The sequence below is a fragment of the Coloeus monedula genome, assembly GCF_965178545.1.
Source record: "Coloeus monedula genome assembly, chromosome: 4".
Classification (NCBI taxonomy): domain Eukaryota; kingdom Metazoa; phylum Chordata; class Aves; order Passeriformes; family Corvidae; genus Coloeus; species Coloeus monedula.
This window is the reverse complement of record NC_138784.1, coordinates 15,307,089-15,327,415: the sequence shown is the minus strand read 5'-3', so window position 1 is coordinate 15,327,415 and position 20,327 is coordinate 15,307,089. Positions and strand designations below refer to the sequence as shown.

Below are 20,327 nucleotides of genomic sequence, written 5' to 3'. Positions count from 1 at the left end.
AGCTCCCTGTCCCTCCTGTGCTGAGGAGGCCAGGACTGGACACAGCCCTCCAGATGTGCCTCACAGGGCTGACTTCTTAGCAGTGCTTTGAAGGTTATGATATTCTGCATTTTTCCAGAAGTGGCAAACAACTACCTAGAGATCCCTTCTTCAAGTATCAACATCACACCAAGCTTAGCTCTTCCTATTAAATATCCCATCTGGAATCTAAAAATTACGTGGATAAATCAACTGTGTGACATGAGATCAGACTAGATACAAACACTGTCTATGACCTCCAAAAATTGACTTTGGCATTCATGAGATGCACAGGGAGTAATGCTTTTCCTCAGCCAAAACACTCACATCTTTGGAAGGCTTTCTGAGCACGTCTCCCACACCACCACCATTCCGCAGGCCTTGGTTTAACACAGTCACAATGCACATGAGCAGCGTGTCACAGGTCCTTTCTATTCCATCCTCCTCTTCTTCACCTGCAAACAGGAACCACATCATCAAACAATCACTCATCAAACAAAGCTACAATTCTGTGTTAGAGAAAGCAACTGCAAGACACATCTGCCTCTCGTGTTTCTCATCCAGAGCCTCATTGATCATCCCCACCCATGTGCACATCGCTGCTGGTGACATACTTAGGCACATCAGGCACACTTAGCTCGAAGAGAGACAGAGAAAATCACAAGCAGGGCTCCCACCAGAGCTGTTAATGACCCAGAGCTGCCATCTCTGCTCATGGGAGCACCCCTTCTCCTTGCAGTCCTCCCACTGCTTTTTCAGTGGGCCCCCTAAAAACACAGCATAGACAAGAAGCAATATAAACAGAGAATTAGAAGCACATTTGTAAAAGGATTGTCTTCCTGTGAAATCATTTCTCTACCTACTCATGCACAAGCCAAGTCATGTTAGCATTTCAAACCATTAACGAGAGGCTGGCTTTTGTTCGAGTCAATCTGTCCATGATCTTTCCACCAGCACACGTGCCCAAGCACAGGTCTGACAGACATTAAATGAAAGGCTCCCCCTGACCTCAGCTTTAAAACTTGGATTCTGTTCTTATCTGTGCTGCAGAGCTGCTGCGTGGTTTTGGCCGAGCCACAGAGGGTACTATTGTGCAGGAGATATTTGAACGTGCAGAGGAGCTGGGCTGGAACACCAACCCCAGGGGGACTTTGTCCGCCTTGGCCGGAGTCCCTCCACCACACGCTCCCTGCATCCACAGCCTCCCTTTGAAGAGCTGTTCCCTGTGTCCTGCTGGCTTGGGCTGAAGGCTCAGGGCTGTGATTGCCATTCCTCCTGCTTTCCTTTCTCTTTAGGGACACTCTTGCTTAGGCGGGGAAGGCAGCGATTCACACTTGGTTTGCTCTGTGCGCTCATTGTAACACAGTTTAATAAATAACAACATCCCGCTGTGAGAGTTGACTGAAACACATATTTAAAAGCCCCAAACCACCACATCTGGGGCACTGAGATAGACTCTGATACATTGAACTGACTGCAAGCACTCACATTGCAGACAAGTAATTTGGATTTAAATTTAATTTTGGATTTGGGTTCCCAAATTGTGGTGCAGGCATCCCGGCTGGGATGGGCAGGACAGCGCTGGTGGCTGCTGCTTTTGCCACCACTGCTTCTGTGCCACAGGCAAATTAAATGAGAAAGAACTCCCTACCAAAGGAACTTTGAGTAAAAAGAAAAGCAAGAGCAGACATCAGGACAGACTTCCCTGTTAAACTATATGGTCATTACAGACACTACTCCCACAAATAATCCCGGATTTAAAAATAACTGCTTAAATATTGAAACTGAAAGGATTGAAACAAGAAACTTTTTTTATCCTGTCATATCTAGATTTTATTTTTACTAGTACAGTGATGTTATTCATACCAACTAATTTTTGCTGTTGTATCCTGTCAAACAATACTCCACCTATTTTTTTTTTTTTTGGAGCTGTGCTTGAGAAGGAGACCATCCACAAAATAAATTTAAAGCCTTGAAAAAAGCCATGGCTTCTATTTCCTTTAGGTAACTACAATATTTTCACTGGTCACAAGACCAGACTCGGGTGCTGGAAGCAGCAGATGATCAGATTGTGGTGAACCAAGGCTGAGAACTGGAGAGGGAATTATCTACCAGCAGCCCTAACCCCCAATTCTCCCTGTCCATGAGATGCTAATTCAGAACAAGCCAGGCTTCAGAGAAACAAGATACATCACCTTGTGCATCTTGCAGCACAGAGCATCAGCATCCCAGAAAAGCTCCCAGAAAAGCAAGCGCAGGTTGCAAGATCTTTGCCAAAGAACCAGACAGCCCAAAGTTGGCAGAAACCTCTAGAGCAGCAATGTAGGCTGTGGGGAGTGTACAGACATAGTTTCTTCTGTTCTATTTCCACTCCAAGATGTGGAGCAACAAGAGCTGCCTTCAACCTGGGAGCCAGGCAACCCCACAGGCACATGTTCTGCCTCAGCTGTTCTGTCTTCAATGCTGAACAGCATTCACAGTGTGGGCTCAGCCCCTCTAGTCACCCGTACTTGAAAGAAAGGAGTGGATCTGTAGAGTGGATTGTTGTTAAGGACCCAATATTGACACCAGTTGAGGTTCAGGGGGGGTTATTTGCAAGCAGTTCCACCATGGAGAGTGGCTGGTGAGGGTCTGCACAGCATTAGTCAGGCTGTCTTCTGATTCAATTGAATTCAAAGGCAAGTCTGGTTAAGCACTAAGCCAACCCCACAATGTTAATCATGGGGCAGGGGCAGGGATAACAGGAAGATTTACTTCAAAAATCCTCATCTGATGGCCCACGTCAGGTGAGACATGCCTGTGCCCACGGTGATCCAGCACAACTTGCACAGAGCAGGACCAGGCCTGGCAGTGGAAGGAGTCTTTGGAAATGTCCCCTTTACAAACAGGTATCTGTGCACTTTTCTTGCACAGGTCTTTATGGGCTACAGAGGATGAGGAGATACATCCTGTAGGATGTGAAGTTCCTTTAAGTGATCAGGCACTTCACCAGGCACAGACTTAAGTGATATGGAAATATTTTTGGAGTGGAGAGAAGGGAGACTCCGAGGCAGATGAGGTGAAGTATTTTTATGCTGACAGCCCAGAGCAGTAGTGAGCAGCAGGCTGCTGAGAGGGGAGGCTCTCTGGGCACAGCACATTGGCTTCCAGGGAACTCCCTCACCAGTCAGAGCAATGACTGAGCACAGGCTCCACCAGCAAAACCCAAGGAAGAAGCAGAGTCCCGTCAGAAGAAATGATCAGCAGCGATCTGGTCTGAAAAGCAACATAATTCATGTTGCACTCGGGACCTGAGATGCCACTGAGAACAATTTCTCTTTGCCATACACAGCTGTGGACTTCTCTGGTGCTACAATGTGAAACTTCCCCTATCTCATAGAATCATAGCACCATTAAAGTTGGAAAAGACCTCTGAGACTGAGCCCAACCACTCACCTAACCCTGCCATATTCTCCACTAAACCACATCTCAAGTGCCACATCCCCACACCTTTTGAACACTTCCAGGGATAGTGACCTCATGCCTTTGCATTCCACCACACTTACACTTTTGCCAGAGGGGATATCTGTCCCAGGAAAAGACAGAAAGTAGAATAATTCTTCTGACCAGGTGGCTAAGGTGAGCAAAACTGTTCTTGCTGAATGTTGGTGGGTTTTAACGGCACTGGATAAATGAAATTTCTTCAAGATTAAGTAAGAGTGCACTTAGATGTTTTGTACAGCCCTCTTTCATTATGGTTTGATTTTAAAGGAGCAGTACCCAAACAATGAGAAATGTGAGATTTCTATCATTTAAAGAGCTTGGCAAAAGCCACACTGCATCTCTTTGACTGATTGATTACTCTTTGAATGCAGCAACTTTGCCAATAGCTCTTAGACTGTTTTCTCTATCTAGCCAGACAGCTTCTCATGTTGTTTATGAGGCCTGTTTACACACCAGCTGGGGAGAAAAAGCCTGCTTTTATAGCCCTTTCCCTGAAGGCTTTGATCCTAAAAACTCAAAACTTAGTAGTGGAAGAATAAAGCTTACGAAACAACATTATATTGGCACACAGGAAGGGACCGTTTATGTCCTCAGTTTCAGCCCCCAGCAACCATAGGCAACTGTGGCAATAAATATTTTAAGCCTGCAGATCATGCACACACCTCCACTGCAAAGGCCACAACACATCAAACCAAACTTAATACCTGCAATGAAAGACCAGCCACCTCAACCAGACATGGAAAGAGTGGGAGATAGACAGACTCGTGGGCCTGGATACAGGTTCTTAGGTCTTCTGGCTACAAAACAGCCTTGGCCCAGATGCATGTAGAAAAAATACCCAAAAGCTTGCTGATAGATCTGTTATGCCATGACAGTGAATTTCTGTGGCCCTAACTGGATCCAACAGTGGCTCAGTGTGTGCAGGTGAGGATGCTGCAGACAAGCAGCAAGCTTCTTCTCTTAGCTAAGTCACTTGGCAAGAAGCAACCTGTCTGTTCAAGCATAATGATTCAGCAAGCTCTTTTAATAACAAAGTTAATGTCAGTGCATTTGGAAATCAGGTGTGGGAAGCACTCCCATTAACAGCAAAGCTGCCAGCTAAGCTCCAAGCCTTGCAGAAATCGAGCACTTCTGACTCACAACAATGATCGTCACTTCTCACACCGGCAGAAGTCCCTGCAACAGCAACACACAAATCAGAGAATCACAAAGTGGTTTGGCTTGGAAGGGACCTTAAAGATCATCTCATTCCAACCCTCTGCAACAGACAGGGACACCTTCCACTAGACCAGGCTGCTCCAAGCCCCGTCCAACCCGAACATTTCCAGGGATGCCTCGGTTCTAAGTGATCATCGGTCTGAGGGAACTTCTGTACTAACCGGGGTTAAGAGGTGGGATGCTCGTGGAACAGTTCTCTTTTGCACAGGCTCCCATCATTGATGTCAGGGTTGTAGTGGGAACTTCACCAATACCTGTCAAAAAAGCAGGATGTTGACAAAAAGACAGGTACTACATTGGTGTTAAGTTTCAAATCATTATTTTCTAGGAGCAAATCACTGGGTTGGAGAGTTAAGAAGAAAAAACAGAACAAATTACACCAGCAATTCCTCCCTCCTCAAAAGAGTCTGCCTCAACAGCTCAAAGCAATCACAATGAACAAAACCACAGTTTTATATTTACTGTATATCACAGCTCTTCCCATTTCATCTCCTGAAATTAATGAATCTACATCAAATGCGGCTGCTTCTGGTGAGAACAAAATATATTCAAAGCAAGAAACAACTGTCAGATATGAAAATAATGTCAGTTTTTAAAACCATTAGATAAATTATTCACAAAAGCTGACAAGAAGGACACCAAGCTGATGTTCAGTTATCCTGAATGTAGAATATTTAAGGGTTTTCAAGGATTATAACACAGTTTGGTACTCATTTGTAAATATGTATGGGTTTGTGTAAAACACTAATTTAACATTCCCAAAGTGGTAAATGTGTACATCAGCTTGATTTTATCAAACCAATTTTATCTTGTGCACCTTCAACAATTTTCTGCATTTCAAATTAGAGTTACAAAAAGGTTTAAGGAGAAGAAAATGAAGGCAAAACTATACAAAAAAATAACAACCTAAGACAGTATATCTAATGCAGAAAACATGCACTCTGACTTACTCTTTCTGCTACTTTATAAAGAAAGAATTTAAAGCACTTGTCCTGGGAAGCATAATGTTCCATCAACATGCAGTCAGCATATTTTCTTGATGAGTTTTTGATCAGAAATGGCAACGTATGAAGCCAGCAAGAACATACCCACACCACAAAAATCTGCCAAGAACTCAACAGAAGCAACACAAACACACAGGAGCTGCTGCCCTGGATCAGACCAGAGCTGCATGTAGCCTGTTTTATTACGACGGTCACAACTACCTTTCAAAGTGAGACTTCACACCTTAAGTTCTGTCCCAAAAATGAATGGTAAATCACATATAAGCCAATTTAGCCCCTAATGGATGATCAGTGGCAAAAAAAAAAAAAAAAAAATCATGGTGTGCTAAAGAAATCTGTCGGGTTCTGGTTGTTTTCATATGGTTTCGAACCAGCTGTAGAAGCACACCAGGCCCATGAGTCTTGAATGACCTTTGCCTTGTTTGTGAGCTTTAAATCCTGAAAAAACAACTTCAGGAAAAGGCTGGCAAACACTGAGTGCACACAGCCCCCGCTGGATTCTGCCAGTTCTGTGCTTGTGTACAGGTCTGAAGAGCTCAGCATTTGGGAAAATCATGCCTCTAGGAATTTAATCACCGGCTATTCTCAGGTATTTCTCTGCAGCCAGTTACTCCCCTGCCCATACTCCCAGCAGGCTGGTTGGCAGCACACACAAAGCTCTCAACAGACCAGACATGGCTCTTTTCTAGCAAAGCAAGTTTGTAACTCTCTATTCACTTTACTAAAGCCTCTCATTCCAGCAAGCTGAAATCCTGGCCTTTTAAAAACTGGTTCCAAACCTCCAAATGACTTTACTGAAGCCAGGATTGTACACTAATGATTATCATGAAATACACACTGAATTTAAAAGATGCTCCTATCAGTAGAAGTGTGGATTCTGTAACAAATTTCTGCTGGATTAAGCTTAAAAAGCAATGAAATGAATACAGCTACTGAACATGTTAAGACCACATGCCTCATACAGTACACAGAAATTATTATGAGCTGCTTTTAAGGTGGGATGAGAACCAATACAATCCACTTTGAGCTGCTTTTCCCGATACTTAGGAAATACAGGTTATTTTTTTAATGTTATCACGAGTTTGTGAAGCAAACATAATAAATCAAATGTGTTAGATTTTAGTATTTAATCAAATAAGCCCAGACTAAAACAACCCTATACACATTACATTTTACACAGAGAATTAATTGAGTTCTAAGGTATATGGAATTAGTTCTGCTCTCACACAGGCACAAATAAAGAAATTTTATGTCCTTAGATGAAAAGTTAGGTTAGGCAGACAGAAAAAGGGATATGTGGGAAGCAAATTTTAGTATAAAAAACAGTACCTGCAGCAGGGGTCCTGATTTTCAACCTGTCAACCTCCATGATAAAGTCATCTTTCAGGAAGAGGAAGCCAATGATGGAGAAGAGATAAACCAGGATGAGTGCTAGCACTGCAGTGAGGATAATTGAACGGCCATTCCGGGTAACACTTTTTATCACATTTAGCAATGTCTCCTCCCTGTACACAAGATCAAACAGCTGGGGAAGACACAGAGTAGAGGAAAAGTGAATACAAATGAGGCAATATATAGATGCTACATAGGAAAACAATCTGAACTACTGAAACATGTCTCGGGCCATGTTCTACATTCTCAGCTTCATAAACTCACATTGATTTCAGTGGGAGCTGGGCATGCTTATGGAGGAAGAAATCTAGCACAGAACTTTAAATTTTAAAATTAATTATAGCAAAATCCAAAGCCACAAAGTATATTTGAGCCTGACCCAGAGACAGACAACACCTACCATGAAGATCCGTTGTTTCCCCATGTTTAAAACCAGGCTAGATTAAAATTTAAGAAGTGTCTTAATACTATGGATCTATATCTACAAAATAATTTTTCATGTTCTCTCCTGTCAGACAAACATGCACAGACTGCAACTCAAAAATGCACTCATACATGTAAGTAATTACATATTTGTAAACTTTCTTTGAGCTCATGGCATCATGTAAATGTCACATGGACAAGGATTGGGGCCACCTCTTTTTAGGACAAACTTAAATTCATGGCACTGTTTGCATAAGACTAGAAACTTCTATTCTTCTCTACCCTGCACTATATGCTTTCCTGGTATTTAACTTTAAAGAAAAGTATATATTAAGATAATATTGCTTTAAATGTCAAAAGCCTAAACCAGCAATTAAATGTGACAGGAGCTTTACAAGAACTTGTAACTTTTTTTCTCTTACAATTTTCTTGATGTTCTATAGCACTTTGAACCTTATCTATAATGTATGTATTTCTACTTCCAAACACGAAGATTACAGATATAATGTGACACGCTATGATTTATCAAAACACTCCACAGAAGAAGGTATTACCCACAATTTGTAAGATCTGAAATCCACAGCCCTGTGAAAGGATTAATAATAAAGGAAGAAAGAGGGGGACAGTTACGAACAAATATTAGAGTTTAGACTACATCCACTACTAAGTGAACACCTGGAAGCAACCTGGGAACGTGGATAATGTCCATGAATCATGGACATTGGTCAATAGCAGTCACTGAAAAAAAGTAAGTATATGAAATGTTTCTTAAGCTGCTTGACACTTTGCAAAGCATTTTAAAACAGAGATCACCTAACTCATTGAAGGAACAGCCAATAATTTGTGCATTTTTTAACCAGGAGAGTTAGATCCATTTCAAGAGGGTCCTGCAGCTACAGCCACAATCTTGCCTCCTTTGAAATCTGCCCAAACTTTGAAGCAGGCTTTAATGTCAAAATCTGGAAAGTCTGACTTCAAGAGGCGCTTTACCTGAGTTAGCACTAAACCTCTGAAAATTTTAGTGTGCTTAACACATCTTTGAAATGCTGGGAGTTCACCACTATTCAGGAAGCTGAGAAAAAATACAACAACAGAAAAGTGAACCCATGTAAATGACCACAATTTAGTCAGTCTCCCTACAAGTTTCACATGTTCCACTACAGAGCAAAAGGATTAGCAAATGAGCAGTGAAACACCTTTTACTGCTACTCAGCATGAAGGGAGCAGTTAGTGAAGTTTAGCATAATTTTGTGTGATTCATTTTCACTGCACCTGTACCACATTATTAAAAGGCATTCCATCTGGGTAATGGCAACAAAAGAAAATGAAGTGGGATACATTTCAAGTGATGAATCTTCCTGCTACACCACAGGCATGCCATCCCCATTTCCCAAGTCATTTGTTAAAAATGTATTGGGGATGAGGAATGGGATCCTTTGGTACAGGTACTGATGCCTGGAGTGGCTACCTAAAAACAGAGGCTAGACAAGAATAAGAGAATATTTAAGTATTATATATTATATTATAATACATTTAATATAATATATTAAATATTAAGTATTTATTTTAAGGGCTTTCAGAGGGGCACCCTGGGCAGTCAAAAGCCTCCACTCAAGATGGGTCACAGATTCTTCACACTTTTTTAAGTTTGGTCCATTTGCATATCAGGGTTAATTCTCCATTTATAACTTCAATTAATGATGTAATTACCCCAAGTTTGCCCCTCCTCTCCAGAAGCTTTTAGTTTACACATTTTGGGCCTGGGACAATTGAGTTGCCCTTGGAAAGCAAACCTAGAGAGGTTTTGTTATGTCCAACCAGCATGAGAGAACAGAAGTTAACATGCCACAGGAAGCTTCAGTTACACACTAGGCAGTACAGAATTTGAAAAATATAAAAGTTAAAACCTGAGGCATCATTCCCCCCACACACCACTGGACAACTGTCCCCGAAAAGTTAGGACTGACAGAAGATATAGGAACAGTGGACACAGAATAGGGAGACAGCTGGGAGAAAGGAGTGGGCAGGGTGATGATTGTCTGAGAAGAAAGGAGCAAACTTTCAGCTCTAGAACAGATAAAATAAGTCCTAACAGAAACAGGTTCTAATAAAAACAGCAGCTCCTAAGGGGCAGCAACACAACGGCATGCTAAAAATATACATGATTTGGCTTGATTGTCAGGAAGAAATTAAAGACAGCTGCATGGGTAACGGTATTTTCTATTTTTGCAAAGTTTTCCCCTCCACAGAAGCACGTACTCACCAGGAAGCTATAGAAGAACTCGTGCACGCAGAGGCCCAGCATGCAGACCAGGACATAGGCCACGTGGTAGAGAAAAGCCATGTCCATGATGACCGCTCTGTAGCCACGGGTGAAAGTCCCACGGTTCCCAACAAAGCTCACCAGGAACACGATTTTGTTACAGAGCTGTGGGGGATAACAAAGGCTAGGTTTGTGCCATCAGAAAGATCCTGGTATTTATTGTTTGGGTCGCTGTCTAGATAGGTTGGTTTGACTCAATGCACAACCTTTAGATAGCTGGAGTGAGGTGAAAGAAATCCAGCTCCGACAGTGCACTGGGAATGAGCCCACGAGGGTGAGTGGAAGTACATCACCTCTCCAACACTGCACTGTGCCTCATTACATTGTGATTATTCCTATAATATTAGTTATAGTGAATAGGTGGGCAGGATTAATGTCACAAGGCATTAAAAACCAGCTGGGGAGTGACCTCCCAACAGTTTTGAGTTTAGACCCGAGACTACGTAAGAGCAGCTTGGCATGCTACTACCAAGAGAACAATAGTAACACAACAGAAAGTGTGTGTGGGGGGTGTGTGAGATCTATTTCCTTCCCATCGTGTTCTTCAATACAAAATCCATAAAAAAACCCCTCAGAACTGAGGACATTTTTGAAGTGTAGCATTTAAACAACAGTGTCAGTTTCTCCATGGCTCCTGAGCTTTGCCTGCACACGAGCAGCAGTGCAGAAGTGAACAGGAAAGGGTCTCACCTCATCTCCTTGGCAGTCCAGGACAAGGAATGAGGACTCAACACGACTCCTTTGTTCGCAAATTTGACATGGGCAAGCGCTGCTTACTTGCCTTTACCTTTGACTGTATGTCTGGGTGGTTTTCAGTATGTGAAATTCTCACACACAGAACTGGTGGCAAACAGCCCAATACTTCGTGCTGGGGTGCATTAGAGCTGTAGCAGTCAGGCAGAAATTTAAATAAATGACTTGTGAGCACGACTGTGTATCTTACCAAGCTCAGTAAGCATGCAGACTTATTCATGTCTAAGTTAAGAGATCTGGCAAAGGGCTGAGAGAATTTTTAATTTTGAAAACTCTTTTCTTCCTGAAAATACATTTAAGGTCTCAGAAACATTTCACAAATTTGTGTCAATAGTGCTGAGTGTACTGATAGAGAAAATGATTCTTTTAACATGACAAACTGTAGATTTGATTGCCCTTTTGCAGCAATATTTATTTAAATTTCATATTGTTTGTGTTTTTAAAATATTTGCATATGCACAAAACTAAACCAGCTTTTTTCTTAGCTTCCCACTTTGCTGACACTGCTGTTTCAGGATGACTGGAAATGATTTATTTTTTTGGCTTAACCAGTGAACCAGAAAAAGAAGTTTTTGCACCGCTCTAATCAAAGGGGTTTTTTAATAGGAGACCCTTAATATCTTTCCTTCTGCTGAAAGGGAAATTCTGCTTGCTTTTGAAGTACTTACATTAGCAGCACCAAGGAGTATCAAGGTAGGACCGAGCCCTATAGTATATATAGACCTGAGAATAACAGACACCAAAAAGGGTCGAATGCCAACAGGCTTGGAGATGAAAAACAGCATTGCTGTGCAAAATGCCACTGCTATCCAGAGGAGCACGGAAAACAACGGTGAGAGCGTGCCTGTACAGAGGAGAAAGGGAGATTTGAGAAAGGCATCTTTGGAGACTCCATTTTCCACCAAGAAACGGATCCAAAAGATCAATTCCTTTGCCAGTAGAGCTAACAAAAGCGTGATTCATGCATCACAACTGCTGACCACGGCTTGCCCTAATTGCTGCAGGAGCTATTATTCTCAGAGTATTGTTGCTTTTTGCACAGGTAATAATACGAGCAGCTAATGAAATTTCCATTAAAATCCAGGGAGTGCTCAGAGATGGAACAGTTTACCCTTCTCCTGGAGCAAGCTACTAATCAACTCCCTTCTGCAGGCATCATTAGGGCTCCTCCGGTCCGATTCCATGATTGCTCAGCTACAGAAATAGCCGGTCCTGGGGGCAGCACAGCAAGTGGCAAGCGCGCTGCAGTGCCACGTTTCCAGCCCCGGCTCCCGAAAAAGCAGCTCCCTCCCGAAGGGCTGCGGATGTTCCGCGGGAGCCTCCGCCTCTGCACGGGCGCGGGGCACTTGGCACAGAGGGAGCAGCCGCGGGGCGCGGGCAGGGCCGGGCAGCATCTGCAGTGCCCGGAGCGCTGAGCGGCTGCGCTCGGCTCCCGGGCGCGCAGCGGGTCCCGGGCGCTGCGGGCGCGGCAGCCGCGGCTGCACAGCCAGTCCCTGCTGCTCTGCAAGATGCTGGCTCCAGGCGCTCCCCGAGTTTTGAGACATGGCCCTGTTTTCCCTCTCCCCTCTGCTTAAAGCCCTGGAAACACACCATGTTGCTGTGCTATAAAAAGCACATTCAGATCTCAGGGCGCTGTCACACTTGTACACTGACTTCTATTGTTATGGGATGAACTGAGAGGTCAGTGACGGCGGAGAAGGGAATAGAAAATTGAGCTAGACTCACAATAGAAATCATGCTATCTCTTTGGCAACAGATACACAGCTGAGCAGCATCACTGGGATTAGAAAACAATGAGATGAGGCCCTAGCCTCAACATTGAGATGGCATCCGAACTTCTGCAAAGTTCAGGAGTGTTTCTATCCCTGGCAGGAGATTCAAGGTCAGCTCTGTCAGAGAGTTTCTTTGCCAACAAGATTTGGAAACTTTTAACAGATTCTAAAAAATGACTTTCAAGCCAATCTGAAAGGTAAGGCCAAAGTTCTCTGTGGTTCTTCCACAAATCAGTTTTCCTTCTTCCCTACTGCAGGTCCAGCAATTTTACATTGCAGGACCCATCCCAGTACCATGTGCAGACAGGCACCCTGGAGGCAAAAAGTCTTCACAGAATCATGGTTGGGGTTGGAAGAGACCTTAAAGATCATCCATTTACATCCCCCCTGCCATGGGCAGGGACACCTTCCACTATCCCAGGCTGCTCGGAGCCCCATCCAACCTGGCCTTGGACACTGCCAGGGATGGGGCAGCCACAGCTTCTCCGGGCAACCTGTGCCAGGGCCTCCCACCCTCACAGGGAAAAATTTCTTCCTCATATCCAATCTAAACTCACTCTCTGTCAGCTTGAAGCCATTCCCCCTTGTCCTGTCACTACATGCTCTTGTCTCTCTTCTTTCTTTCAGGCTCCCTTCAGGAACAGTCTTCAGCTGGAGCAGTATTGCTTATGTCATATTACATAAGAACTGCAGGTACCTACTAAAAGGCAGCATCTTGGCATGATTAGATCAGCCCAGGCACCTCAGACAGGTGAATAGAGGTGGATTTACACAGGGTGAAGGGAAAAATGGCAGACACGTTCCAGCTGTTGGATCAGGCTATGGTGGAGGGGGAGGCTGGAAGTAAGGAGGCTGCCTCATGACCTGCTAATCTGATCTGGCCACACCTATTCCTTATTGCTCAGGAGTCATTTTGGCTTTACAAGCACCAGGAGCTGGAATCCTGAAATATACTATCACTGGATTACTGGGGTCACTTAAACTAAAGCCATATAAATCTGCAGTTCAGAGTAAGTATTAATACCTACTGATTTCAGACTAGAGGACTTCCACAAGTATAGATTAGCTAAAATTTAGTAGCTTAAAAGATTTATTTTTAACCCTTTATTTCTCCTCTCATCCTCCATGGGCTCTAATGTGTGTGTGCTCCGAGTGACTCCCCAGTTTCCAAAGCACTATGGACAAGATGCTTCCCTTCTCCAGGGCACAGCCCTGCAAACTCTGCTTCACTCCACGAGGCTGTGGAGCTGCCTGTGCTGTGACCTGCAGAGACCACCCCGTGGGCTGCAAGGGCAGCGTGGTCCCCATGCCAGTGTATTTTCATCTGCTGCCTTTCTGTTCTGCCAGGCAGCAGGAATGTTTGCCGGTGCCAGCTGTGGTGTTTGTGAAAAGTACATGTATCTGCTAGAAGCTGGACTGCTTCCACCAGCCCAGTTCACATGCCACCAGACAGAGGTGACTTTCAGTCACATTACTGACTGGCCACAAATCAAAGGCCCAGAGGTGAATGGCTCTGCTCCCATTACCAGTATTCTGAACGATTTAGTCTCCTTTACCCTAATTAAGCTTGTTTGGGCTTCAAAGAGGCCTCCTGCTAGTCTGCTGCATTTATAGCAAATAATGAATTTCATTAAATATTTCCTGTGACACGGGATGAAGCAGAGACAGAATCATAAGTTTTAAGAGTATTTTTACATAATGCATTTATCTTCTGCAACAGTTATGCCCTTTTATCCCAATAAACAACATGGTGAAAAGCCAACAAGAGAGTTTGCAAATCATTCTCTTCCATATGTTTTCAGGACTGCAAGTCATTCATTTTGGTCAGGCTTAAGGAATCTCTGTCCCTCTGCTGCCAGGAATCCTCCTTCAGTTCAGAAGCTGCAGCTAAATCTGTGTAGTAGGGCACTGTAATATAGCAATATAAAAAAATTAGCTGAGATCATCTAGATAATCTTCAGCTTATGCTCTGTCCATTCTACTCTGCATTGTGCAGGCCCTGTGACACACAGATCAACTACCACATTTCATACAGCATTTGGTACCTACTTAGGAGACACTACATGGCTTCCAGATATGACTGCACCTGAAAATGCAGCTTTGTTACCTCAGAAATGAAAGCATCCAAAATTAAAACAAAAAGTAAAACCAAACTGTACTTGCCTTCATCTCCATCATCTCCAAAAGGGTAGAACAAAGCAACTGCTAAATTGATGAATACAGCAAGGTTGAAGGAAATACTCCCCCAGAGAGAGATGTGTCTGGAGAACCAAAACAGGGCTGGATTATCTAGAAAGGGGAGAAAAGCAGCAATCAGTGAACTGAAAGCAAGCAGAATCTCAATCAGCAATGGCTCCAAGGGAACTAAATACAGATTAATGTAGAAAACATGCAGATCTTTAAAATTAACTAAAATGGACAAATATTAAACGTAGGTTTGCCATAATACATAGTTTCAAGCAGAGCTTTTATTCCAAAGATCACAATACAATTTATTATATACCGGAGTTTTGCCTCTGGGAAGATTTTAGGCCTGGATATTTTGCAAAGGAGTCTTTTCAGGTGCATCTGAAACTGTAGCCTCTGTGCATGGGGACACAAAATCAAGGAAACAAAGAGATTTTAGCACTCTGAATGCCAGTCACCCAGAACACCCAGAATGGGTCATCCAGATGACCTATTTGGACCAAGTACACCGATGACATATGCAGAGAACTATGGAGTAGGCATGGTTTCAGAACTGCAGTATTTTCCCCACCTCTGTCAAACTAAAAACATTTTGATCTGCTTGGGAAGCAGGCAAAATTTGGTCTGCCTGGGTTTTGGTTCTACAAAAGCTGACTATTTCCTGCATGATGCTCAGAAGCCCATGGTCACCTGCTGACAAACAGCTCTGTACTCCTGCTTAAAAGGACTCAAACAAGCCATGATCTCCATATGTGAAGTGCTGTACAAACACACAGAAATAGTCCGTATCCCAAAGAACCTACAGCCTAGCTAGAAAAGACTAAAAAGGGAAACAGTGCAAAACAGGGCTGATTTTGTGTCCAGAGTCACATACACAGTTCAGAAAGAAGGCCAGGAACAAGATCAGAGTGTGCTGAGACTCAGGCAAGCACTTCATATATATGAATGCACTAAAATACGTTTTAAAATGAACATTTGAAACAAGATCCTATGTGCAATAGTGTAAAAAGATCTCTGGTCAGAGAGGTTTCCAACATGATACATCCCTATTAATTAGATTTTAAAGTACTGGAAACTTCCTGCAAGTATGCAGAGTGCTCAGCAAAGTTTTTATAAACAGCAGACTTCTTCAACTGCATATGACTGTCTCAGGCTTTAATCTAAATAGCCTTTAATGGCAATTAGGTAAATATTCAGATTTCACTGTGATAACCTTTTGTTGCTGACTGCTGAGATTTAAGCATTTGGAACCATTGCAAAAATGACATCTGTCAATTTAAGCAGCACAGACTTCATGCTAACAGACACTTGGCTAAAGAATGACCCCAGCTTCAACCTGTATTATCTTTTCAAATAATAAAAAAACCCCAACACGGAGACTTGTGGGCTATTCCACTGATGAAAGGAATTGAGAAATTTCTGTTCTGAATAAAAATAAACCAATTTTCTTTGTTTATAGCATTAGGCAGGTCGGGTCTATCTAATTGTTGGCTTGGCTCTTTTATTTGTGTTTCTAAAGCAAAACCCCCAGATGTGATTTTTTTTATTGAAGTAATTTTTCTACAATACAATGACTTTTATTCCCAAATAGACTGCAGATTCTGTAATCATGTATTTTTCCATTTCTATTCTGGGTGAGTTTGTCACTACTAAGTTTTTAGGGTGCCACCAAGAGACACAGACTTGGGTTGATGGGGTTCATGCTGAAGACTTGCTGCTGCTGAAAATTATAGCCTAGGAATCAACATTTGAAAAATCGCCATGACATCCATGTTTCCATCATGTTCAGGATGCTCCCACATTGCTCTGACTATCCTGCTGCTCTAGACCTTATTCCTTCCTTCCTTCCTGATCAATTGCTGTGAGCAGATGACGTGTGACACTCCAAGTGCATCTGCGTTTTAGCAGTGAATGAAGTGACCACTTTTAGGTATTTTTATGTATGTTCAGCCTGGAGAAGAGAAGGCTTTGGGGTGACATAATGTGGCCTTCCAGTGCCTGAAGGAAGCCTACAGGAAAGATGGAGAAAGACTCTTGACAAGGGCCTGGAGTGACAGGACAAGGGGGAATTACTTCAAACTAAGGGTAGGTTTAGATTGGATATGAGGAAGAAATTGTTCCCTGTGAGGGTGGGGAGGCCCTGGCACAGGTTGCCCAGAGAAGCTGTGGCTGCCCCATTCCTGGCAGTGTCCAAGGCCAGGCTGGATGGGGCTCTGAGCAGCCTGGGATAGTGGAAGGTGTCCCTGCCCATGGCAGGGGCTGGGAACTGTGTGATCTTTAAGGTCCCTCCCAACCCCAACCATTCTGTGAGTCTATGATATATAAAATACAACTTTCTGCTCCAAAAGCCAAGGGCAGAGTTGACAGTGGCTGAGCTGGCAGGATCCTCCTGATCCAGGTGCATTGGCAACAGGCCCATTCCTGCCAAGCAGCTGTACTGCCCACCAGTGAGCTAAAGACATTCAGGGTACCTGGTGGGGCTTCCCTGCCCCTCCTCTTGGTGTCCCTGCTTTGACCTCTTCCCCCATGATCCTGACCAAGCAGCTCAAGGCCACACATGTGCCTTCCCAATATCGTGGGATGTGCACCAGTTGGGCCAGCTGGGACACCCTGCAGCCCAGTCACGCCAGGCTGATGTGAACTGGCAGAGGGGTCTGACTCCATGGGAGCCAGGCATATTTAAAGCAGCTGAGGTTCTGGTGAGAGATGTTTTTAAATGACTGACGTTTACAAGTTTTTTAATGGTCTTTCAGGAATCTGCAAACCTCAAATACGCAGCTACACATGTTTTTGTTAAATATTAGGGGCCTTGGCTTAATTAGGTGCAATGCTATCAAGATTAGTAGAACTACACCCAGTTTATCCATCCCTCAATTTAACTTTTGGACATCATCTTGAACGTATTAATAACTGCTCCATATTACACTTCTTTTATGGTGGCATGCAAATGTCTCATCTGACCTACACTCTCAAGCCCAGAACAGTTTTGTCTGTTGTAGTATCAGAGTGAACAGAGAAGAGTGTATCATTAAAATGAAAGTATTTGAAGGTTTAAAAGCAAGGTTTTAGCATAATGAGGCTATTTTTTTAAAATGACAGTACTTACTCCTAATTTTCTTTTGCCATTTCATCTCGTTGTACAGATCCTCAGTCTGCTGGAAAAAGTCATTGACTTTGCTCCCTTGTTCATCTCTCTCTGTTGTATTGAATACCCGACTTTTGGATTCCCGAGTGAGGAATTCGCAAATATTGGGGACAGGAAAGACAATCTTTTCCATTGTTCTATCGTGGCGAACAATCTATAAATAAAATGCACATTTTTGTCAGAGTCAGTGACTATCCAGTCATGTTGTCCTATCTTTTCTTGTTCACAGCTCCCCTTTAATTTACCAATTAATGCATTCATTATTTGAACAGTACAATAAAGTTGGACCAATCAATCCCAAAACAGAGTAAAGCTGTTTTTATTTTCAAAAGCCTGCCAGAATAAGGTGGCAAAGAAAGGGCTCAAGAAAAATCTTGGTCCAGACTTCCCCAAATATAAAAAATGTTCTAATTCAGAACACTTCAATTTTGCTGTAAATTGAAAGAAATCTCTCCCAGTAAAAAGTGGAGAAGTTCAGCGGCTTTCTGCTCTGATTACAAAATTATTTTCTCATCTTGAATCTGTTTCTATGATGGGATAAATTGTGAAGGTGAACATGCAAAAATAGCGCCTTGTTACTCAGGCAGCACCCATATCTTGTCAGTCTTTATCTTTTTACTTGACAAAACCCAAGGTTTTGAATTGCTTGCATTTCAGGAGCTAGCAGGTTACTGGTGAGTGAGCTAGATTTTATTTCATCTCACCACATTGCCATCAAAATTGCTTCCCCATTCTGATCGGGGACTCTGCATTATTAAAAATACAGAAATGAGAAGAAAACTCATTTCGACTACTACGACCATGCCTCTGTACAGCCACTGGTGAAAATAAAAAACCACCACCATTTGAATTTCAAATCAAACAAATGAGATACCTTAATATAGGGGGGAGATAATATCTGAAACACCAAGCAGGTCTAGGAATGCTTTCAAAGACAAGCAATTACCTGTTTTGTATAGAAGCAATGCTGGGTTGGGTTTCACTTTTCCAGAAGAAGCTATTGGCCACATAAAAGTTGACCACAGTGCTTGTTTAGTGCCTAAATTTACAACCTACCCAGATAAACTGGCTGATAATTGCTAAGAGAGATCTCAGCAGCACCCAAAGTATTAAAGTACATTAAGAGGAGCACTGAGCTGCCCTCTGGACAACCAAGGCCATGGAGCTTCCATCTCTCCTGTGGTGGGATACCTCTGTGGACCTCTATCTAAATCCAACCCACAGCAGGTGTAAAGTTTAAAACAGAGAGCAGAACTGCTGAACCAGGCCATGCCTTGGTATTTTAAACAAAAGCCATACTGAATGTCTACACCACTTCAAAACCTCTCTGTACTCCAGCCAGACTTTTAATTTGATCATCCAACATCAGTGGTTTTGAAACTCATGATTATTTATTTGAGTGATGTACCATACAAGATCATTCTTGACTTCATGACACAGCTACTATCCACAGTCATTATTTCGCTAACAGAACATGTTTGGTAACACACAGCAAAGCTACTGTGAAATGATGGCTTGGAGCCACTTCTAATATAGGTGTATTCCTTTTCCTCCCACAGCCAAAAGCATATTATTCAACCTTCTCCTCATAAATAATCCACACCATTTGGAAGCTTAAAGAGGAGATACACCACACACAAGATGCAGACTTGTCTCACAGTCCATCTTCTGGGAGAGCAATCTTTTACCTCTATCTGTGCCGTATGTTTGGCATAAAACGTCAAGGCTTCATCTCCTTCATCTGGATCTGACCCTGGCTTCAGCATCTGTTGCAATGCTTTATTGTGACAAGCCAACTAGAAAAACAAGAAAAATCTGATTTATGTCCTGCTGCTATGTTTTCAGTTTTATCATCTCCACTTAACTAACACAAATCCTCCTTCCCCCCATTCCCATATACTTACATGCTCAACCCAGTGGGGCTCTTTCCACAGATAACAACAAAAATGTAATTCCTCGAGAACAATAGAAATAATTTAGTCTTAAGAAGTTAGCAGCAAGTCTTCAGTTGAGATTTATGAAAGGCAGCTTAGCCTGCAGCCTGGATGGCTTTTGGAGGGCTTTTGACAAATGCCAAAAAATTAGACTGAATGCTTCTTTTCACTTGAGTTTAGACATAAAATTTGCATACCTCTGAGTACTAAATTACATTTACAATTAATTTTTCCCAGTGACTTCAAATGGCTAAACTAGGTTGCAGGTTGGTATTCCAGGGCTATAACTATTTCTGAGGGAGCTGGACTGCAGTGCCAGGCAAATACATCCTTAACTGTACAGTTCATATACACAGAAAATATGCACATACACACAAACACACAAATATGTATCTCCCACAAACTTTTACAAATTATACACTTCCCATGATTGATAAAATACATCTGTTCTATGTTGAATAGTAGATACTTTAAATGCTCCATTGTTGTACAAAGTTTAGGAACAAAAATGTTGGCAAATGCATTCATAATGTCCTATAGGTGAGTGAGAAACAAAGACTTAATTATAAGGCATAAGGAAATTACTAAAAATTCAGTTTTCCCTACATCACAGTGAGTGGTTTCTGTCCCGAATAGCTGAGGCGTTTCACCTGTTTTAAGATGGGCAAAACTGCA

At 42.7% G+C, this 20,327-nt stretch overlaps 1 protein-coding gene across 2 annotated transcripts in view; it reads right to left on the bottom strand.

The window, feature by feature from the left end:
• Window positions 1-20,327, bottom strand: part of ITPR2 (inositol 1,4,5-trisphosphate receptor type 2) — a gene marked incomplete at its 3' end in the record, with an annotated part of 242,672 nt that overhangs the window by 24,597 nt on the left and 197,748 nt on the right. For both annotated transcript variants that reach the window (XM_082280065.1, XM_082280066.1), the window contains 8 exons: window positions 19,407-19,514; window positions 17,680-17,872; window positions 14,550-14,675; window positions 11,283-11,458; window positions 9,802-9,966; window positions 7,053-7,248; window positions 4,881-4,973; window positions 346-473 (listed from right to left, as the gene is read on the bottom strand). In XM_082280065.1, coding sequence (XP_082136191.1) covers window positions 346-473; window positions 4,881-4,973; window positions 7,053-7,248; window positions 9,802-9,966; window positions 11,283-11,458; window positions 14,550-14,675; window positions 17,680-17,872; window positions 19,407-19,514 — 1,185 coding nt within the window. The remainder of the gene's footprint in view (window positions 1-345; window positions 474-4,880; window positions 4,974-7,052; window positions 7,249-9,801; window positions 9,967-11,282; window positions 11,459-14,549; window positions 14,676-17,679; window positions 17,873-19,406; window positions 19,515-20,327) is intronic.